General features: G+C 40.2%; 1 protein-coding gene across 5 annotated transcripts in view; it reads left to right on the top strand.

Moving 5' to 3' along the window:
• Positions 1 to 23,069, top strand: part of RBBP8 (RB binding protein 8, endonuclease) — a 176,028-nt gene extending 152,959 nt beyond the window's left edge. For 2 of the 5 annotated variants that reach the window (XM_077270349.1, XM_077270345.1), the window contains 7 exons: positions 3,701 to 3,792; positions 10,087 to 10,189; positions 10,273 to 10,437; positions 14,280 to 14,352; positions 20,819 to 20,915; positions 21,471 to 21,612; positions 22,492 to 23,064. In XM_077270349.1, the coding sequence (XP_077126464.1) occupies positions 3,701 to 3,792; positions 10,087 to 10,189; positions 10,273 to 10,437; positions 14,280 to 14,352; positions 20,819 to 20,915; positions 21,471 to 21,612; positions 22,492 to 22,589 (770 nt within the window). In that variant the 3' untranslated portion in view covers positions 22,590 to 23,064. Of the gene's footprint in view, positions 1 to 3,700; positions 3,793 to 10,086; positions 10,190 to 10,272; positions 10,438 to 14,279; positions 14,353 to 20,818; positions 20,916 to 21,470; positions 21,613 to 22,491 lie in introns of all 5 variants that reach the window. The other 3 variants (XM_077270347.1, XM_077270348.1, XM_077270346.1) reach the window with 2 other exon arrangements.
• The last annotated feature ends 1,103 nt before the right edge of the window (positions 23,070 to 24,172 follow it).

Here is a 24,172-nt window from a genome sequence, read left to right on the forward strand (position 1 = left end):
GAACACACACCAGCATTATATACACCCGATTTCCGATCATGTGGTAATAACATCCAATCATAAAATGGTAAATTTTATTAAGCAAAACTGAAAATAAAATAAAATCTAATACAATTTATTTTCAGTGTTATTTTTAGGTTTATGTTCTGTTTTGTTTAATAAAAATTACCATTTTATGATTGGAGGTTATTGCCACGTGATCAGAAATCGGGTGTATATAATATAGGTGTGTATTCACTTTCTACACTATGTGCAGAATTATTAGGCAAGTTGTACTTTGATCACAAGATACTTTTTATACATGTTGTCCAACTCCAAGCTATTCAGGCCTGAGAGCCAACTACCAATTAAGTATATCAGGTGATGTGCATCTCTGTAATGAGGAGGGGTGTTGTCTAATGACATCAAAACCCTATATAAGATGTGCTTAATAATTAGGCAACTTCCTTTCCTTTGGCAAAATGGCTCAGAAGTGAGATTTGACGGCCTCTGAAAAGTCCAAAATTGTGAGATGTCTTGCCGAGGGATGCAGCAGTCTTGAAATTGCCAAACTTTTGAAGCGTGATCACCGAACAATCAAGCGTTTCATGGCAAATAGCCAACAGGGTCGCAAGAAGCGTGTTGGGCAAAAAAGGCGCAAAATAACTGCCCATGAATTGAGGAAAATCAAGCGTGAAGCTACCAAGATGCCATTTGCCACCAGTTTTGCCATATTTCAGAGCTGCAACGTTACTGGAGAAGCAAAAAGCACAAGGTGTGCGATACTCAGGGACATGGCTGAAAAACGACCACCTTTGAACAAGAAACAAGATAAAACGTCAAGACTCGGCCAAGAAATATCTTAAGACTGACTTTTCAAAGGTTTTATGGACTGATGAAATGAGAGTGACTCTTGATGGGCCAGATGGATGGGCCAGACGCTGGATCAGTAAAGGGCAAAGAGTTCCACTCCGACTCAGACGCCAGCAAGGTGGAGGTGGGGTACTGGTATGGGCTGGTATCATCAAAGATGAACTTGTGGGACCTTTTCGGGTTGAGGATGGAGTGAAGCTCAACTCCCAGACCTACTGCCAGTTTCTGGAAGACAACTTCTTCAAGCAGTGGTACAGGAAGAAGTCGGTATCGTTCAAGAAAAACATGATTTTCATGCAGGACAATGCTTCATCACATGCTTCCAACTACTCCACAGCGTGGCTGGCCAGTTAAGGTCTCAAAGAAGAAAAAATAATGACATGGCCCCCTTGTTCACCTCATCTGAACCCCATAGAGAACCTGTGGTCCCTCATAAAATGTGAGATCTACAGGGAGGGAAAACAGTACACCTCTCGGAACAGTGTCTGGGAGGCTGTGGTGGCTGCTGCATGCAATGTTCATCGTAAACAGATCAAGCAACTGACAGAATCTATGGATGGAAGGCTGTTGAGTGTCATAATAAAGAAAGGTGGCTATATTGGTCTCTAATTTTTTGGGGTTTTATTTTTGCATGTCAGAAATGTTTATTTCTAAGTTTTGTGCAGTTATATTGCTTTACTTGGTGAAAATAAACAAGTGAGATGGGAATATATTTGGTTTTTATTAAGTTGCCTAATAATTTTGCACAGTAATGGTTACCTGCACAAACAGATATCCTCCTAAGATAGCCAAATCTAAAAAAAAAAAAAAAAAAAAAACCCACTCCAACTTCCAAAAATATTAAGCTTTGATATTTATGAGTCTCTTGGGTTGATTGAGAACATAGTTGTTGATCAATAATAAAAATAATCCTCTAAAATACAACTTGCCTAATAATTCTGCACACAGTGTATAGCCGTGATTAAGGCTATACGCCAAAACACATAGGTTGTGGCATTATTTCCTGGAGTCTGGCCTGCTATGTTATCTTTTTTATTTTTTTTTCTAAATAAAAACTGATTTTCCTTACCTAAGGATTAATTGCTGGCAGGGTGGATTGATTTAAATCACGCCGATTTAAATCACGATTTAAATCAAAAGATTTTTTTCTATTTAAATCGGATCGATTTAAATCATGATTTTAATCATGATTTAAATCACTGATTTAAATCAAAAGGTTTTTTTTAATATAAATCACGATTAAAATGAGAAGTGAGAGCAGTGCGCATGTGCGCCCATAGTTACACGGACGAAACTAGGGGCAACGATCTAACGCCAGGGTGAGGGGGGGACCCCAAAGTAAGTAAAAATCTTTTTTGTTTTACTATATGGCAATAGGTAGGTGTTTAAAGGGAACCTGTCACCACGTTTTTGGAAGATGGGATAAAAATAGCGTTAAATAGGGGCAGAGGTGTGCGTTACATTAGTGTGTGTGTTATGCGTTTATTACCCACCTAAGTTGCCGAAATAACTTTGCAAAGTCTCCGTTTTCGCCTGTCAATCAGGCTGGTCAGGTCGCATGGGCGTTGTCTTCCCCCAGATTTGGCGTAGTTTTCCGTTGGTGGCGTAGTGGTGTGCGCATGCCCAAAGTCCGGAATCCTCTTCCAGGGGATTTAAAATAGCGCGGTGTTCGTTATTGCATTGGTGATCGGTGGGCGCGGCCATCTTCCTTTGGCCGCGCGTGCGCAGAAGCGGCGCTCTGCTGGCCGCGGCTTCAGGAAAATGGCCGCCGCGATATCCATCTGCGCACGCGCGGCATCCCGCGGCCATTTTCCTGAAGCCGCGGCCAGCAGAGCGCCGCTTCTGCGCACGCGCGGCCAAAGGAAGATGGCCGCGCCCACCGATCACCAATGCAATAACGAACACCGCGCTATTTTAAATCCCCTGGAAGAGGATTCCGGACTTTGGGCATGCGCACACCACTACGTCACCAACGGAAAACTACGCCAAATCTGGGGGAAGACAACGCCCATGTGACCTGACCAGCCTGATTGACAGGCGAAAACGGAGACTTTGCAAAGTTATTTCGGCAACTTAGGTGGGTAATAAACGCATAACACACACACTAATGTAACGCCCACCTCTGCCCCTATTTAACGCTATTTTTATCCCATCTTCCAAAAACGTGGTGACAGGTTCCCTTTAAAAGCAGCATGTCTTAATTGTATAAACTATTAATAGCCTCCACATTTTGTTCATACTGCTCCTTTAATTCCACACTTCTAGCTTGGTTTCACTTTTGGTTTAGTTTCTTTTTCCATTCAGTTGACATGCCCAAACTTGTTGGATAGTCAGCATCCTACAGAAACCTCTGGAAGAGCATGGCATTGTGAATGTTACACATATACAGCCTTTATTCTACTGAGTTAAACAACTCAGCTTTATCTCATGATGGAAGAACCTTTGGATGGTAAAATATTTTCCTCAAAAAGCAGTTTATTGAAAAAAATCCGATTTAAATAAAAAAAATCCGATTTAAATCAAAAAAATCCGATTTTTTTGATTTTTAAAAAAAAAACATTGATTTTTATCCACCCTGATTGCTGGAGAATTTCTTCTGTTTACTTGCTGCTTGCAGCCCCAAGCTGGATTGCTCTGTGCGCTGTTAGTTCCCGTGGCACAGGTGTTACTTCTGCTTGTGAGCTGACTTAATTCCCCTTTATCTGAGATGTTGGTTATCTCATTGAAGTTCTACAATATATAGACTTTATCAAACTTCTTTTCTGTCTAGTCTTAAGATGACTTTAAAATTCTCATTGCATTCACTCATAAGATGAAACAGTAATTTCAGTAATGTATTCTCCTTAAGACCTAGCTTCTGTACAGAACGTGCAGTGGAGCATTGACCCAGGAGCAGACCTTTCCCAGTATAAAATGGACAACACTATTGTTGATGACAAGGTAAGAAGAAAATGTATATTAAAGGGACTATCCACTATTTGGACAACCCCTTCGCAATCATTATATTTTCCCCCATGTAAAATAACAATTATACTACCTTCTGGTGTACGCACCGCTCATGTGATGTCAGCTCCTGGGGCTCACATGACTTTATTACGTCACGTGAGCTCTGCAGCCAGTCAATGGCCGCCTCACGCTCTCTTCAAGCAAAACTGACATCTGGAGGAAGTTACGGAGCAGCAGCTGTCACTTCTTCTGGGTGCTTTGTCTGAAGGAAGTAAAAGTGAAGCGGCTATTGATTGGCTGCAGGGCTCACGTGACATAATAGGAGACCTATAAACATAAAGAACAAAAACCGAAATGATGTCCATATAATAGTTAATTTTTATTTATTATTTAAGGAAAAAATAATAATGATAACAACAAAAATGGCACTACATAAATGGTAGGGGGTGGGAAAAGAAACCAAAGGTATGGCACAAAGGAGGGGCACAGCAACATGAGATAATTGATCTACAATATAGCAGTACTATATGAATAAATAAATAAATAAATAAATAAATACATATCATATAGAAAAAATGCTGAAAAAATTGGTATCAGTCTGTTTTTTACCCGACATAGGACAACCCAAAATTAAATATTAAATATATATACGTGGGCAAAGTGCAAAAAACTAGTGCAAAAATAAAGTGCACAAGTGCAAAGTTTATTGAGATAGGTTGCTCAGGTAATGTCTGACTGCAGGTTACTGCCATCTAGTGTCTGGACACTGCTCTAGGATTAGCTCCCATTGTTCCCTATAGATGATTTTAGTATTTACAAGTGTGACAATCATAGTGAAAGGAAGCAACCGATGAAACAAAGAAAAGAAAGTGCCATAGGCGAGTATTGTACCTGCAATGCTGCTGTCTCCAGGATGTGCCAGTCCCCGACGCGCGTTTCGGCGCTAAGCCTTCGTCAGGGGGTGGCAACATCCAGCAGAGAGGGAAGCTATAAAGGGGGAACATCCAATGAACGGCGGACACGTATGTTGAGCGACGCACAGCGCTGCTGGATGGAATCCAGGCACGCACGCCGCCGGACCATGTGGACCCCGTGGTCGCGTGCTAATGACGCGGCGCAGGGGGACATGAGACCGGAAAGCGGGGATGCCAGGACTCCAGCAGCGATGTGCGTACCATCCGGTCCGCCGTCATTGGCTGACAGGGAACATGTGACTTAGGTCCTGGAAGGGTAAAGTGAAACAGAAAAGAATATATGACCGCAGGTCCTGGTAGGGTAAAACAAAAGGAAAACCGGAATGTGACAATAATAGGATCCTAGTGATAATATACATAGAAAGAAACAAGGAAAAATTTTTATGCTAGACAAATGGGCATGCAAATTTGGCTGAAACAATATATATATATATCTATGTGTGATATGAATTTAGTATATATACCTATATGTGCCAGAGATCTGGACATGGAACAAAACAAACAAATTATAAATAAATATAAGAAATAAATGAAAAATGAAAAAAAAGAAAGAATGGTTAAATATGTGGGACAAATGTAAAAGAAAATATATATATATAAATCTATAAAAATGTGAAAATATATAATGTGTAAAGGTATATACGAAAAATAAATAAATAAATAAATGATCATAAAGTGCTATATGAATAATAATTGGTGACCAAAGATATAAAAAATATATAAAAAAGCTTGCAATACTAGTGCTGTTAATGAAAAAACCTTAATAAAAAAATAAAAATAATAATAATACAAATATAAATGCACAAATATAAGGTAAAAAATTACAAGGTAAAAATACAGACGTGTAAATTTATTTATATGAACCTCATGCAAGTGTGGTGTACCCAAAGACAAGAAATAATAAAATAATAAAAAATAATAATACATAATAAAAATAATAAAAATAAATGAAAAATAATAATAATAAATAAAGATAATACATAATAAATTAAAAATAAAAATAAAAATAAAAAATGAAAATTAAAATAAAAAATAATATAAAAAATAAATAATAAATAAATAAATAAATAAAAAATAATAAATAATAAAATAAAAATAAAATAAAAATAAAAAATGATAAATAAAAAATAATAAATAGTAAATAATAAATAATGATAAATGAAAATAATGGGAATAATAATGATAATATATACTAATAATGAATAGGAGAATAATGGTCCATGCAATATAATAAAATAATTCCAAATGTCCATTATTTAATTTTCTTTTGTATATATCTCTCTTTCTCTCCAAATCTCTTCATCACAGGAGTCTTCAGCCAGATGTCCATCAGTCTGATGTAGTAATCAAAGAAGTGAATGAACACAAAGACAACATTACGCCCCCAGTGGCAGCGACACAAGACAAAACGGAATCCTCATCCATAGAACACCAGGTAAGTAACAACCAAAAAGGAAAACTAAAAAAATGAATAAAAAAACAAATAAAGTGAGTAAGATGAAACGAAAACATAACATAAACAATAACAATAGGACCCAAGAATGCAAAATACATATGATAAATATATCACTAAAAACAATCAAGTGTGTATACACATATAAAAAGTGTATATACTCATACAACGAAGAATCCCCAGAACCCAATTAAAACAGATTTTTTAATGAAAGATAATAGCTAAAACCATAAATAAAAAATAATAAATAAAAACATATACCAGAATGCGTTATACGAAACCTCACTACTGGATAACACGGTGGGACAGGATACTTATAAAATAAGAATAAAACAATATATCTATAAAAATGGAACAAAGCTAATGTTTTCGTTTAAACCGCGGGGTTGTATTGTATTTAGTAACCAAATCCATCTAGATTCCATCTGAGCCAATTTTTGGCTAATGTTACCACCGCGGATCGATGGATTAATTTTATCAATACCTCTGCTATTAAACATTTCATTAATTGTGAGACTAAGGCGGTTATTTATTACGCCACATGCCCTTGCCCCAAAATCTATATCGGCCTCACTACCCGCCAATTTAAGGTGCGTGTGCGTGAACACGTCAATGGCATAATTGCTGCACAGAATGAAGAAATTGATGTGAGTACCCTCAAAACGATTCCGAAGCATTTTAGACTGTTCCATAATTGTGACCCCTCACATCTTAAGGTCAGAGGTATTGATAAAATTAATCCATCGATCCGCGGTGGTAACATTAGCCAAAAATTGGCTCAGATGGAATCTAGATGGATTTGGTTACTAAATACAATACAACCCCGCGGTTTAAACGAAAACATTAGCTTTGTTCCATTTTTATAGATATATTGTTTTATTCTTATTTTATAAGTATCCTGTCCCACCGTGTTATCCAGTAGTGAGGTTTCGTATAACGCATTCTGGTATATGTTTTTATTTATTATTTTTTATTTATGGTTTTAGCTATTATCTTTCATTAAAAAATCTGTTTTAATTGGGTTCTGGGGATTCTTCGTTGTATGAGTATATACACTTTTTATATGTGTATACACACTTGATTGTTTTTAGTGATATATTTATCATATGTATTTTGCATTCTTGGGTCCTATTGTTATTGTTTATGTTATGTTTTCGTTTCATCTTACTCACTTTATTTGTTTTTTTATTCATTTTTTTAGTTTTCCTTTTTGGTTGTTACTTACCTGGTGTTCTATGGATGAGGATTCCGTTTTGTCTTGTGTCGCTGCCACTGGGGGCGTAATGTTGTCTTTGTGTTCATTCACTTCTTTGATTACTACATCAGACTGATGGACATCTGGCTGAAGACTCCTGTGATGAAGAGATTTGGAGAGAAAGAGAGATATATACAAAAGAAAATTAAATAATGGACATTTGGAATTATTTTATTATATTGCATGGACCATTATTCTCCTATTCATTATTAGTATATATTATCATTATTATTCCCATTATTTTCATTTATCATTATTTATTATTTACTATTTATTATTTTTTATTTATCATTTTTTATTTTTATTTTATTTTTATTTTATTATTTATTATTTTTTATATTTTATTTTTTATTTATTTATTTATTTATTATTTATTTTTTATATTATTTTTTATTTTAATTTTCATTTTTTATTTTTATTTTTATTTTTAATTTATTATGTATTATCTTTATTTATTATTATTATTTTTCATTTATTTTTATTATTTTTATTATGTATTATTATTTTTTATTATTTTATTATTTCTTGTCTTTGGGTACACCACACTTGCATGAGGTTCATATAAATAAATTTACACGTCTGTATTTTTACCTTGTAATTTTTTACCTTATATTTGTGCATTTATATTTGTATTATTATTATTTTTATTTTTTTATTAAGGTTTTTTCATTAACAGCACTAGTATTGCAAGCTTTTTTATATATTTTTTATATCTTTGGTCACCAATTATTATTCATATAGCACTTTATGATCATTTATTTATTTATTTATTTTTCGTATATACCTTTACACATTATATATTTTCACATTTTTATAGATTTATATATATATATTTTCTTTTACATTTGTCCCACATATTTAACCATTCTTTCTTTTTTTTCATTTTTCATTTATTTCTTATATTTATTTATAATTTGTTTGTTTTGTTCCATGTCCAGATCTCTGGCACATATAGGTATATATACTAAATTCATATCACACATAGATATATATATATATTGTTTCAGCCAAATTTGCATGCCCATTTGTCTAGCATAAAAATTTTTCCTTGTTTCTTTCTATGTATATTATCACTAGGATCCTATTATTGTCACATTCCGGTTTTCCTTTTGTTTTACCCTACCAGGACCTGCGGTCATATATTCTTTTCTGTTTCACTTTACCCTTCCAGGACCTAAGTCACATGTTCCCTGTCAGCCAATGACGGCGGACCGGATGGTACGCACATCGCTGCTGGAGTCCTGGCATCCCCGCTTTCCGGTCTCATGTCCCCCTGCGCCGCGTCATTAGCACGCGACCACGGGGTCCACATGGTCCGGCGGCGTGCGTGCCTGGATTCCATCCAGCAGCGCTGTGCGTCGCTCAACATACGTGTCCGCCGTTCATTGGATGTTCCCCCTTTATAGCTTCCCTCTCTGCTGGATGTTGCCACCCCCTGACGAAGGCTTAGCGCCGAAACGCGCGTCGGGGACTGGCACATCCTGGAGACAGCAGCATTGCAGGTACAATACTCGCCTATGGCACTTTCTTTTCTTTGTTTCATCGGTTGCTTCCTTTCACTATGATTGTCACACTTGTAAATACTAAAATCATCTATAGGGAACAATGGGAGCTAATCCTAGAGCAGTGTCCAGACACTAGATGGCAGTAACCTGCAGTCAGACATTACCTGAGCAACCTATCTCAATAAACTTTGCACTTGTGCACTTTATTTTTGCACTAGTTTTTTGCACTTTGCCCACGTATATATATTTAATATTTAATTTTGGGTTGTCCTATGTCGGGTAAAAAACAGACTGATACCAATTTTTTCAGCATTTTTTCTATATGATATGTATTTATTTATTTATTTATTTATTTATTCATATAGTACTGCTATATTGTAGATCAATTATCTCATGTTGCTGTGCCCCTCCTTTGTGCCATACCTTTGGTTTCTTTTCCCACCCCCTACCATTTATGTAGTGCCATTTTTGTTGTTATCATTATTATTTTTTCCTTAAATAATAAATAAAAATTAACTATTATATGGACATCATTTCGGTTTTTGTTCTTTATGTTTATATATGAATTTTCCGAGTTGTCTGGTATTACGTCCATTATCTTGGGTATATGTGCACATATAAATATTGACATTCTATGTACATGTGGAAGTTTACATATCCCTTGCCTTGAGTTATTTACATAATAGGAGACCTGACTAGTGATGAGCGAATAAATTCGTTACTCGAGATTTTCCGAGCACGCTCGGGGGTCCTCCGAGTATTTTTTAGTGCTCGGAGATTGTTTTTATTGCCACAGCTGAATGATTTACATCTGTTAGCCAGCATAAGTACATGTGGGGATTCCCTAGCAACCAGGCAACCCCCACATGTACTTATGCTGACTAACAGATGTAAATCATTCAGCTGCGGCAATAAAAACTAAATCTCCGAGCACTAAAAAATAGTCGGAGGACCCCCGAGCATGCTCGAGAAATCTCAAGTAACGAGTATATTCGCTCATCACTAGACCTGACATCTCATGAATGGCACCCACACCAGATGGGAGTATAATATATTGTATTCAGGCAGTATGAATAAATATAATGTGTTTTCTTTGGCCAGGATGGGGGCCATGTAAATCCTGAGTTTGAAGATATGGATTATACCTATGTCAGTGAAAGTATGCTATTAAAGCTGAAGAATCCGGACACCAATGACAGTCCACGTAAGTCACTCCGGTCTGCATGTGTTGCTCTCATAGATACCTGACAGAACAGCTAATTGCTTTGGTAATGTCTTGTCTTACAGATAAGGAAAGTAAAAAGCATGACAGTTTTTCAGAAATGTTTGACAAGACAGAATGTGATGCATACGTATCATATGCCCAAGGACCAAGCTCTTCCCAGAGGTTGGACTTTGAGGAAGACCCTGATGGATCTACACTCCTCAAAAAAGTGGACATATCTGGAAGAGGTCAGAGATTCCCATCATGGCTGCTCATTTATATGGACAGAGTTATTATTGAATCAGAAACTATTCCACAGCTTTTGTGTAGTAATGTGTTTAGCAATTTGCCTTATCGAGGTTATCAAGGGACTGAAAATCACAGCCCATACAATTGTATATTGCTGTAAGGTGTGTACATATATTAGCTTTAACGTTAAAACTACCACCTAGTAATGTGTAGGTCCCCCCTCATGCCACCAAAATAACTGATCTGTTCAGGCATGAAGGTGTTCTGTGGTATAGGGCACCAAGATGATAACAGCAAATCCTTTAAGTTCTGTCCTTTAGATGGGTTTGAGTCTTCCAAGCTGCAATGTGGGGCTTCCAGGGATCTGAAGTGCAGCACCCCAGAGTCCTGGTCGTTGCAGTAATGTCATTCTTCCACCAGGGGGAGTGACGTTACATCTGAAGGCAATAAAGGAGATCTCTTTACCAGGTATCACAAACCACACAACACACTTCACACTCCAGGCCGCCAGGGGGAGCTACACTCCTATCTATTAAGGCACTCCTCACAATTAGGTAAAACTGGTGGGCTGGATAGGAAGTTAGGCAGAAGCGAGCTGGGCTTCACCCAGTGAGCTGCTATCTGAGCTCCTCTAAGGTAGTGGGTCCCTGACAGGGGTGGGATCCTGTCAGGCCTAGACAGAAGGCCACTGAGCTGCGCCTGCCCCATGTGCGGCAGCATCCTAAGGAAGAGACATTAGAAGGGAATGGTATTGTAGCGAGTGAGAAACGAAGTCATAGCAAAAGGAGAGGAATCCAGAAGGAGTTCTGCCCTGCAAGAGGCTGCCTCCTTTCTGAGGCGCAGGATCCGGTAGCCGGAACACTGAGGGAGTCATCGTCTCCAAGCCTGGCTCCAGAGACTGGCAGGACAGCTAGTTCCATATTAGTTGCCCGACCTTGTACCCAGGAGGCACGGTGGCAACTTGTGGGGGCTGGGGCGTGATAGAGTCCCTGTAAAAAGCCTCAGGCCATCAGTCATACAGGTTTGTCCTATCCACTCCATCTGGGGGACAGAGAGAAAGAGAAATAACATCTAGAACACCAACATCAGCAGTTGTGAGGACCTTACCGAGAAGCTCAGCAGGGAGGTACTACAACACCCAGGCGCTAGAGGAAGGCTACTGATTTACACCTGGATAAGGGGACTCTGGATTTGCCTTCAGACCGGCCAGACTCTGTCTGCCCTGTGGTCCGTACCCTGGACTGTGGATGCTGAAGCCTTCAGTAAAGGTAAAGACTCTGCTACCTTGTGTCCTCGTTCTTCACTGCGCCTCACACCATTCACCATCTACACTCTGGGAAGCCCTGGGGATACACTTCACCTGTGGGAAGGTATACCATCTAGCTGCCATTACATCACCCCAGCGGACCCCTAAGCAGCGTCGGTCATCCTGACCGAATACCACAGGTGGCGTCACAAACATTATCCCTTTAAAGACCTTCCCCCATTTATCAACGGACGCCCCTAGGGCCATGGACCGGGTAAGTCACCGTGACATCCCCACCGAGAACCGAAGGGCCCGGCTCCGAGTACCCCATATCCCTACTGGGGGCGCTCCAGAAGCATACCCCACGGATGCACCATCGGACTGAGATCTGGAAAATTTAGAGGTCAAGTGAACACCCTGAATTCTTTAGGTTCTTCACACCATCCCTGAATAATTTCTATAGTGTGGCAGGATGTATGTTGTCATGAAAATTAAATGAAAATTACTGTAATTGAGAACAGTTAAACAAGTTGAAGATGAAATGATATCTAAAAGTCCCAAGGTTAAAGATAACACATTTCCTTTGTATTTTAGGCAAAAAATATAGAGTATATATATTTTATTCTTTTACATTTTAAAAATTACAAAAAGGAAAATGGGCAAAAGTATGTGCACCCTGCATGGTTAGTACCTAGTATCACCCCTTTTGCAATTATCACAGCTTGTAAGTGCTTTTTCTAGCCAGCCAAGAGTCTTTCAATTCTTGTTTAAGTGATTTTCAATCTTTCTTCCTTGGAAAATTCTCCCAGTTCTGTGAGATTCCTGGGCTGTCTTGCCTGCACTGCTATTTTGAGGTCTAGCCACAAATTTTCAATGATGTTCAGATCAGGGAACTGTGAGGGCCATTGTAAAACCTTCAACCCGCTAATTTGGGGTAGTCTATTGTGGATTTTGATGTGTGTTTAGGATCATTATCCATTTTTTAAGCCATCCTATTTTCAACGTCAGATTTTTTACAGATGGTATTTTTACTTCAATAATTGGTTGAAATTTCATTGAATCCATTCTTCCCTCTACCTGTGGGGGGGGGAAAAAAAAAAAAAAAATATATATATATATATATATATAATTTAATTTTGCCAAAAATACAAAGGAAATCCGTCATCTTTAACTTTAGTCCTTTTAGAGGCTCTATACCGTGTTTCCCCGATAGTAAGACACCCCCGATAGTAAGACGTAGTGGGGGTTTTAGCGGGGTCGGCTAATGTCGGCTCTCCTTCTTGTGACCCCAGTAATCCGCACTGCCCGGCCTGCACCCTACAAATAGCCGGGGCTGCAGTTAGAGCAGGTGCTGAGGTGAGCTCGTCGGAGGGCTATCGAGCACCGGGGGAGGCAGATGGAGGCGGATTGTACGGCTGTGTGTGCTCGGGCCCCAGCTCCGACCTCCCTGCCACCGCCGCGGCTGAAAAATGGCTCCAGGAAGCTGACAATGAATGAAGGGATGCGGTTTACGCGCGAAGGTCGGAGCTGGGGCCCCGAGCACACACAGCCGTACAATCCGCCTCACGAGGAGAGCGGAGAAGGCGGCGGCTCCGTACCATGAGAAAGGGAAGCCACCTCGGGCACGACCAGCTGCTGCTCCCCGACAAATGCTCCAGCTTCTCCGGGGGGTTCGTGGCCGGGGGCGGCGCTGTGGTTGGCGCAGGAGGCGGCGGATACCTGCACGTCCTGTCCTCCCCCGGCCCGGTGCACCATCCCCCGCACGGACTGTGCGCTCCGGAGCAGCAAGCAGCGGCCAGCTTCATCTACTCCACCCCGCATGGACCCGCCGCCAGAGCCGGCCTACTGCAGCCTGCACTGGGGCGCCCTCCGGCGAAGCGACGATTAGAACTTGGAGATGGAAGTCAACAGTATCTTTCTGAAGGATTAAAAACACCAAAAGGCAAAGGAAGAGCCACTGTATTCTGTCCCGACAGCCCAAAAACTCCAAAATCACCTCTGGAAAAAACAAGATATGACACCTCACTTTTTTTTTTCTTTTTTTTTTTTTTTAACATTTACACTGGTAACCAGGGTAAACATCGGGTTACTAAGCGCGGCCCTGCGCTTAGTAACCCGATGTTTACCCTGGTTACCAGGGGACTTCGCATAGTTGGTCGCTGGAGAGCTGTCTGTGTGACAGCTCTCCAGCGACCACACAGGTTTTTTTCCCAATGTAAGACACCCCCCCCCGAAAGTAAGACATAGTGGGACTTTTGAGTGGTAAAAGAAAGTAAGACGCTGTCTTACTATCGGGGAAACACGGTAGAAATCATTTCATCTTCAGCTTGCTTGCTTGTTCACAATAACAAGAATTTTGACCAGGAGTGCCCAAACTTTTACATGCCACTGTAGATGTCATAACTTTCCTAGTGAAACAACTCCCACACACCCAATTATCCACATCATGTAAAACAAAATGGTTAATTGGGCTATGCTATTTTTTTTTTTCATAGTTCCATGCTCCAATGTTGATTGTTTACCCCAATTTCGCCCTGTGATGCATTGGTACTGGGCATGGATTTCATGTTTTGTTAATAATGCTGTTTTGTTTAGGGAACCAAGGCACAGGAGAAGCTTATCAGAAGCAGAAGGCATATGTGGAGCCCTATGTACAGGGTGCTGAAAGGTAAGTCTATGGATATGGACATAAGCCATTGTAATTACTGGTACATCCTACATTTGATGCCTGTGCATTGGAGTCAGGAACTGTCGACATTTGCCTGTAATGGCAGCAATAGCGGGTTAAGCTTTCATCACTTCTGTTAACCCTTTAAATAGCTGGCAGTCTCTGACAAGGGCATTTAGCATGTGGTGGAAGCCGCCTTATCCCCACGTTCTCCCCCTAAACACAAATCCCTTATGTCGCAACTACAGGGTGTTTATGGATTGTTATGGCAGTTGGGGGCTTCCATGACTGACGCATTGGTACTACATCTAGGAGACAGTCATTTTTACTATATACTTCAATTCTGTGGTAATGTAGTATATTGCACAAGCAATCAGATGATCACAGATTTGAGTGCCTCAAAGGGGGCTGAAAAACATGGAGATAAAAATTAAAATTATCCTTCTTTCTTTCCTATGCTTAAAAATAAGGAAATAAACATGTTTCGCCACATTCGTAAAAGACCAATCTATCAAAATAGAAAATTAACTCGTACAGTTAAAACCAAAAAGAGAAAAAAAAATCAAAACTCTAGCATTGCAGATTTTTTGGTCACCGCATATGAAAAGCAATCAAAACGCATGTACCAAAATGGTACCAGTAAAAATGTCATACCGCCACAAAAAAACTATTTTCTTCCATTTTCCAGTACATTTCATGGTAAAATAATTGTGTTTTTAAAAACTGTTATTTGTTACTAAAAGAAAGCAAGCCATCATTTGGCCATATCGACAAAAAAATAAAAAAAAAGTTGTCTTGGAAAGAGAGGTAGGAAAAAACAAAAACTTGAAAAGAGAAAGGAAAAAAACAGAAACTTGCCTAGCCATGAAGGGGTTAAAGTAAACCTGTCACCAATATTTCACCACATAAACTGCCTACATTTACAAAAACAAACGTTTATAATGTGCTTCTGTTATAAAGGACTATAAGCGCATTTGAACAGTAAAATAATCAGTTTGTGTCCTGTCCGATGCAGCGGGCGAGGGTGCTAATTGTCTCTACAAGCTGCACTGATCAGGTGCGATTTGAGTCGTGATTTATATATGTCCAAGGATGATATATCTCGGATTGATCAAGGTAATTAAAGGGAATCTGACAGCTAATACATGCTGCCCAATCCATAGACAGCTTGTAACAGGCACTGTCTGTATGATCTCAGTTATAATTTATTAGCCATGTGGCTAAGTAGTACTGTACAGCCACATATGGGGTATTTCCACGTTCAGCAGAAACTGTGGGACACATTTTGGTGCCATTTTTACCCATTTCCCAGTATGAAAGTATAAAATCTGACGCTAAACCAACATTTTTGGTGGTAAAAATGTAATTGTTTTTTCTTCACTGCAGAATGGTATAAAATTCTGTAACACACCCGTGGTGTCAATATAATCACTGCACCGCTAGATGAATTCATTGAGAGGTATAATTTGTAAATTGGTGTCACTTATGAGGAGCTTTGCTGGTCTGGCACCTTAGGGGCTCTCCCAGTGGGTCTTGGCACCGACAAACCATAAAAATAAAATCTGCACTGTAATATGACGCTCTTCAGCCTTGCTGAAGCTGATAGCTGTGGATTGCAACCCACAGCTGTGAGTTTTGCCTGGCTGGTTATCAAAAATATAGGGGGACCCATGCCTGTTTTTTTGTTTTTTTATTATTTATTTACAACGCAGGCAACGGCTGATGAATACTCCCATCAGCCTCTCCTGCTCTCATTGTTATTAGCGGCAGCAGGCATCGGCTGATGGGAGCAGTAGTCCCATCAGCCAACACCAATGACCGGAGGTAAACTTCATACCTCCATTCACAGCTGATGATTTCACCGCCGATCAGAAGCGGTGTTTGCCGCGCTGTCATGCACACAACGGTGTGGCAAACACTGGATGTTCAGGTCCCTCATTCAAGTGAATGGCATCCGGGTTCAGGTCCAGGTAGTGTTTTGGTTCCAAACTTTTTATAACTGTTCGGCCGAACCCGAAAATCCAGATGTCCATCCATCTCTAGTTGTCACCTATTCAAAAAAAATCAAACGCATGCAGACAATCACCTGATGTCCTTAGGACTAAGTACGGGAAGCTCAGCATATGTTTTCTTTTTAACTATGTGATATCCACCTGGAGTAGAAGTAAACTGCACTCTGAGGCCACTCACACGGATTCTGGTCACTATTTTGCATCGCAATTTATAAGTCAAAACCAGGAGTGGAGCCTACACTGAGAAAGTACTGTACATTGGAACATTTTGCATGTCTTCTGTGTATTTCACTCACTCCTTATTTTTGCTTACAAATGTCTATGCAAAATACACAAGTGTGAAAGGGGCCCAAATCTTCACCTAGTCAAAAACGTATTCTTGATCTTGAGCTATGGAAAAAAAAATGAGAACAGAGTAATGAAGGCAATATGGCTTCTCATGAAAACAACCCTACTCACCCTGTCATGTGCTGTCCTGTACAGTGCCAAATACGGCACAGAATAAAGTATTAACCCCTTAACGACCGCCGATACGCCTTTTAACGGCGGCAGTTAAGGGTACTTAAACCACAGCGCCGTTAATTAACGGCGCTGTGGAAAAAGTGAATAGCGCCCCCCAGAGTCGGATTTTCTCCGGGGTCTCGTTTATCAGGGGGTAGCCGAGACCCCAGAGAACATGATTCGGGTTTTTTTTACCGACCCCCGGGTTGCGATCGCCGGTAATTAACCGTTTAATCGCAAAAAAAACGCAATTTCCCATTTAATTTCTCTGTCCTCCGATGTGATCGCACATCAGAGGACAGAGAAATGGGGTCCCCGATAGCCCCCCGATACTCACCTGTCTCCCCCGGTGCTCCTCGTGGCTCCCGATGGGCGCCGCCATCTTCTGGCCAAAAAATGGCGGGCGCATGCGCAGTGCGCCAGCCGGCACCCGGAAGATCTTTGGGGTCTCGGCTGCTGGGGGTAGCCGAGACCCCAAAGAACATGATCGGGGTCGGTTTTTACCGACCCCTGTTTTGCGATCACCGGTAATTAACTGTTTACCGGCGACCGCAAAAAAAGAAAAGCGATGTTTAATTCTCTGTCCTCTGATGTGATCGCACATCAGAGGACAGAGAAATAGGGGGATTCGGGGACCCTGTTATACTTACCGGTGTCCCTGGGTGCTCCTGTGTCCCCTCCTGGCCGCCGGCTTCTTCCTTCAGTAAGAAAATGGCGGGCGCATGCGCAGTGCGCCCGCCATGATCTGCCGGCTGGCAGCTAGAGGAGTTGGCTAAATTTAGGGTTAGGACTAAATTTAGGGTTAGGGTTGGGGCTAAATTTAGGGTTAGGGTTGGGGCTAAATTTAGGGTTAGGGTTGGGGCTAAATTTAGGGTTAGGGTTGGGGCTAAATTTAGGGTTGGGGTTGGGGCTAAAGTTAGGGTTAGGGTTGGGGCTAAAGTTAGGGCTAGGATTAGGGTTGGGGCTAAAGTTAGGACTAGGGTTGCGGCTAAAGTTAGGGTTAGAGTTGGGATTAGGGTTGGCATTAGGGTTACGTTTGGGATTAGGGTTAGGTTTGAGATTGGGGTTAAGGTTAGGGTTGGGATTAGGGTTAGGGGTGTACTGGGATTAGGGTTGAGGTTAGGGTTGAGATTAGGATTAGGGGTGTGTTGGATTTTGGGTTCTGATTAGGGTTATGGTTGTTTTGGGGTTAGGGTTGTGATTATCGTTAGGGTTGTGATTAGGATTATGGATCGGGTTGGGATTAGGGTTAGGGGTGTGTTGGGGTTAGGGTTGGAGTTAGAATTGGGGGGTTTCCACTGTTTAGGTACATCATGGGGTCTCTAAACGCCACAGCCAATTTAGCGCTCAAAAAGTCAAATGGTGCTCCCTCCCTTCTGAGCTTTGCCGTGCGCCCAAACAGTGGTATACCCCCACATATGGGGCATCAGCGTACTCGGGATAAATTGGACAACAACTTTTGGGGTCCAATTTCTCCTGTTACCCTTGTGAAAATAAAAACTTAGGGGCTAAAAAATCTTTTTTGTGGAAAAAAATTTTTTTTTTTATTTTCACAACTCTGCATTATAAACTTCTGTGAAGCACTTGGGCATTCAAAGTTCTCACCACACATCTAGATAAGTTCCTTGGGGGGTCTAGTTACCAAAATGGGGTCACTTGTGGGGGTTTCTACTGTTTAGGTACATCAGGGGCTCTGTAAACGCAACAAACAATGCTATAAAGTCTGCATTCCAAAACGGCGCTCCTTCCCTTCCGAGCTCTGCCATGCGCCCAAACAGTGGTTTACCCCCACATATAGGGTATCAGCCTACTCAGCATAAATTGCACAATAAATTTTGGGGTCCAATTTCTCCTGTTACCCTTCTGAAAGTAAAAATTTGGGGGTGAAAAGATCATTTTTGTGGAAAAAATATGATTTTTTTATTTTCATGGCTCTACATTATAAACCTCTGTGAAGCAGTTGGGGGTTCATAGTGCTCACCACACATCTAGATAAGCTCTTTGGGGGGTCTAGTTTCCAAAATGGGGTCACTTGTGGGGGGTTTCTACTGTTTAGATACATCAGGAGCTCTGCAAATGCAACATGACGCCCGCAGACCATCCCATCAAAGTCTGCATTCCAAGCTGCGCTCCTGTCCTTCTGAGCCCTGATGGGTGCCCAAACAGTGCCCCCCCCCCCCCACATATGGGGTATCAGCGTACTCAGGACAAACTGGTCAACAGATTTTGGGGTCCAATGTCTCCTGTTACCCTTGAGAAAATAAAAAATTGCAGGCTAAAAAATCATTTTTGAGGAAAAAAAAAAGGATTTTTTATTTTCACGGCTCTACGTTATAAATTTCTTAAGGGGTCTAGTTTCCAAAATGGTGTCACTTGTGGGGGGTTTCCACTGTTTAGGCACATCAGGGGCTCTCCAAACGCGACATGGCATCCGATCTCAATTCCAGCCAATTCTGCATTGAAAAAGTCAAACGTCGCTCCTTCTCTTCCAAGCTCTGTGGTGCGCCTAAACAGTGGTTTACCCCCACATATGGGGTATCGGCGTATTCAGGAGACATTGCACAACAAAATTTATGGTTAAATTTCTGTTTTTACACTTGTGAAAATAAAAAAAATGGTTCTGAAGTAAAATGTTTGCAAAAAAAAAGTTAAATGTTCATTTTTTCCTTCCACATTGTTTCAGTTTCTGTGAAGCACGTAAAGGGTTAATAAACTTCTTGAATGTGGTTTTGAGCACCTTGAGGGGTGCAGTTTTTAGAATGGTGTCACACTTGGTTATTTTCTATCACATAGACCCCTCAAAAGGACTTCAAATGTAATGTGGTCCCTAAAAAAAATGGTGTTGTAAAAAATGAGAAATTGCTGGTCAACTTTTAACCCTTATAACTCCCTAACAAAAAAAAATTGTTTCCAAAATTGTGCTGATGTAAAGTAGACATGTGGGAAATGTTATATATTAACTATTTTTTGTGATATATCTCTCTGATTTAAGGGCATAAAAATACAAAGTTTGAAAATTGCAAAATTTTAAAAATTTTCGCCATATTTCCGTTTTTTCCATAAATAATCGCAAGTAATATCGAAGAAATGTTACCACTAACATGAAGTACAATATGTCACGAAAAAACAATCCCAGAATCAGCAGGATCCGTTGAAGCGTTCCAGAGTTATAACCTCATAAAGTGACAGTGGTCAGAATTGTAAAAATTGGCTCGGTCATTAAGTACCAAATTGGCTCTGTCACTAAGGGGTTAATCTGAGGTATGGAAGGTTCAATATAGCCACATTGAGATCAAAGTGAACAACATTACTGTTCGATACTACTCAGGGGCCCCATAATACAGCAGTATTCATGAGGTCTCATCACCACAATCATCATTTCATTGCAGTCAGTATTCCTATTATGTGTAGGTTTCTTTATTTCTATTGTGTATTTATATTGTGCGTAAACATGCTAAAATGTGTTTAGAGGTTGTATTCTATGAACAGTCTCTGAGTATCATACATTTTATACTGTAAGTCTAAATTTACTTTGCTATTACATTAGTCTTGATATAGTATAGCATGTCTTGCCAGCTGTGCAGCTTGTGTCTGTTCAATCTTGAAGGAGATCTCAATGGATGCTATGAAGGCCTTTTGATCCTTCTGTTGAATGTCAGTCTGTAGGCTGTAGTATTTCACAAGTAAAATGGCAGAGATCAGAGCTTCTTCCGATCTCTATCAGTAGACAACCATGATCTCAAGTCACAGCCAAACTGTCTAGTTACACAGTATAAGAAGGCGCAGATCAGATCCTACATGTAAGTCCATTGGCGGGAACAGTTGAAGCATTGTTTTAATAATGAAGGTAAAAATACTAACAACAAGAATATCCAAAAAAGTATAGGTCCTGTGTATTATGTTGTCTAGTCTCTTAATGTGTGTTCTTTTTTTTTTTTTTTTTTCATCAATAGGAAAAATTCCACAGTGGATTTTCCTCATATCGAGGTTGTACGAAACAAGGAAGAGAGGAGGAAATTACTGGGGCACACTTGTAAAGAATGTGAATTGGTAACTTCACAGACTGCTTCTGCCTAATGATCAAGCATATTTCTTACTGATATTTTGCAAAAAATATACAAGGATTACTAGTATTTAAAGGGAACTTGTCACAACGAAAATGCAGTTCTTTGATCCTATAGGTAGTCCTATCTAGTGAGGGGTCCTATTAGTGACTGACAGCTTTCTTTATATAAGTGTGCATATAGAGACAGCTGTCAGTCACTGATGGGACCACTCGCTGGACCGAAAATCGCAGAAACAGCAAATGATTAAATGATTAAAACATGGGTTATAATGAACAAAACAATATAATCAATCTACTCCGATCCCCCTGCTTTTTAACATCATGCCTGCAGATTGGACAGCATTTTATGGTGGTAGGTCTGTGATGAATTATTTATACTTTTATTATAAAATATCACTTTTTTCATAAAAAATATTTTTTATAATTAAAATGAAACTTTAGCAGCCATGTGGTTATTGCTAATGCCGATCTGGATTCTCAAAATATTTAAGTAGGTGTATAACTGTTAATATTATCTTCTACCTGTACCCTTTTATCAGTACTATGCAGACCTCCCAGAAGAAGAGAGAGCTAAGAAATTGGCAACTTGCTCTAGGCACAGATTTCGTTACATCCCACCCAGCACCCCAGAGAACTTCTGGGAAGTAGGGTTTCCTTCTACCCAGACCTGCAAAGATAGAGGTTAGAGATTTTTTTTCTTCAAGTATTATCGTTTATACTGTCAAAATACATAGTTACGCATACATAATACATAAATGCATAAATCAAGTCAGTGACATATAAATTCAGCAGCCACTGGAACTCCTACGTCACTGACTTGAATTATGATGAGCTCAGAGGACTGGAGACACAATGAAAACACTGGCTCCTGTGATAAAACAGGCAGGTAATTGTGTCATCTCAGAAAGTAGCAGCTGTGAGCCCCTGCTGTTTCTTCTCTGTACTCATTTATAAGTGACATGCTTTCTCCCATGGCCAGGAGCTGTGGTATGCATGGTTGGACATAGTAAATAGTAAATAGCACAGCCACATTGATAAGATTATCTCAGAACAGGAACATTTTTTAACACATCCGAATAACTTATTGTTATTCCAAATCTATTGATTTACTTTGTAAGATATTAGAATGTTAAATGGGTTTTCCAAGGAATAAACTTCTCATATACTGACAGCTAGCAGAGTTCTTGAAATCATTCAATATTTTAAACAACACAACAAGAATAGCTGCGCTACTTTCAGTCATATAATGATTCATCTTTATTTTCATAAGACAGGATAACCCTTCTCTCAACAATGTGGTTGTCTGTAGTGCGTACATTATCTGCACAAATGCAAAATTGAATTAATTGAGTTATGTCTGCAGGGATGGAGAATGAAGGCATTTTTTATGAATCAAGGTTAACTTGAAATTCTTTTAAAATTTTTTCTTCTAAACTGGAATTATGGTTAGTGATAATCAGTTTAGCATCTTGCAAGGACATTTTAGCACCATATACAAAGTCCAGTGGTAGTTTTAGCCAAGGTTCTGGATAATTATTATGCTCTGTTTTTTTCCTAAAGGTTACATAAAAGAGCAGATGTCTCCTTGTCAGCGGCCACGGAGAAGACAACCATACAATGCAATGTTTTCCACAAAAGGCAAAGAACAGAAAACTTAATGCATATTACTCCTTCTCTCAAATTGTGGTCACAGACTAAAGCAGATTTTGCTTTAAGTACAATAAAGCATTTTTATACCTGCGTTTTTTTTGCTACTAGGTAGAAGAAAATAAAGCTGTATATGTTTAACTGATATTTAAACCTTTTATACCTATGTAACTGTTGACCTATTGTGTATGCAGCGATGCACGCGGTAGGTTATGTAGATGTGTATATATAAATATATACAGCTTCTGTATGGCTGTAATTTCATCTAATTTTCTGCTAAGCACACAGTTTGACAATAATTCATGGTTTGTGTTTGTTTGAAAAAAAAAATGCAAAAATATTTAATATGTATACTTTTACTTTTCTGAATATGGAATAGATGTTCATTATATTTTAGCACCTTTTGATCAGTTGGGTGCCTTGTTTGCACTTCGAAAAATGATTGCTTAGAAATGATTTGTAATTAATAAATTCGTGAGATACATTGCTTCACGTGGGGTTTCTTTTGGGTTTTTTTATTGACTGCTTGGCATCTAAAAGTTCAGGACACAATGGACAAAACCAACCAAATGTATGGTTTATGAGTCCTATGGCAGAATGTCCTACTAGAGAAATCATGCTCATAAACCCTTTTGTCACTCGTTTTATATATGTAAGACAATGTAAGACTTTTCTTACTGAGTGTATTGGGGGACACTCGCTTGGCTGCGATATTCAAGCACACGGGCACGGGTTTTTAAAACAAAGCAGTCCATACGGTTTATTAAGCCTCATTACCTGGGTTATGCTCAGTTCATCATGTATGTCTCACGAAACACAATAGGCACCAACTGGTGACATTAACTTACATCTTCAAACACTTTAACTACGGGTTGGACTCACGGACACTAAACATGCTGGTCCTCACTGACCAGTTGCCGTGGGTTACCACACAGTCCAGGTTACAAGCACCAACAGCTTGTGGAGGTACCTTATGGGAGCTCCTGCTCCGTCTGCTGACTCCTTGTCAGTCCTCTCTCCTGGGGAAACTGCCTTATGGGGTTCACCAACTTGCCTGGCCGGCACACATCAGTCAGTCCAGAGCCACCGAAGGACTGTAGCTTCCCCAAGTTCCACTGTGTGTTGCTCAGGGGTCCTGGTACACCTCCCAGGACCTCTCACGCCAGCATGTGCTCTCCAGGAAGCCTCCTACCAGGTCTTCCAGCACAGGGGCATACACAGCCCACACACAGCGCTCAGGAACCCCCTGTAACCTCACCACTCAGGTCCACTCACTGGAACCACACAGGAACCCAGGGACCATGTGACCCACACCCTGGTCACGTTATGTACCTGTAACCACACCCACAGTAATGGATCACATGGCTGGTCACTGCAGGTCTATTCTCACGGCCTCAATACAACTCCGTGCACATACCGGGGAGACCATGCAGCGCCCCCTACCTGTCACAGGGGTCACTGCATCACATATCCCCCCCCCCTCTGTTCAAACTTGTGGGGTTGAACACCTGTCATACACGTGGGGTCACGAGACATGTCACGCACGTTACCTTGCCCTATCAGTCGAGGGAACCGTCTCAGTCGGTTTTGGGCA

This window comes from Ranitomeya variabilis, chromosome 6, assembly GCF_051348905.1.
Source record: "Ranitomeya variabilis isolate aRanVar5 chromosome 6, aRanVar5.hap1, whole genome shotgun sequence".
Classification (NCBI taxonomy): Eukaryota; Metazoa; Chordata; class Amphibia; order Anura; family Dendrobatidae; genus Ranitomeya; species Ranitomeya variabilis.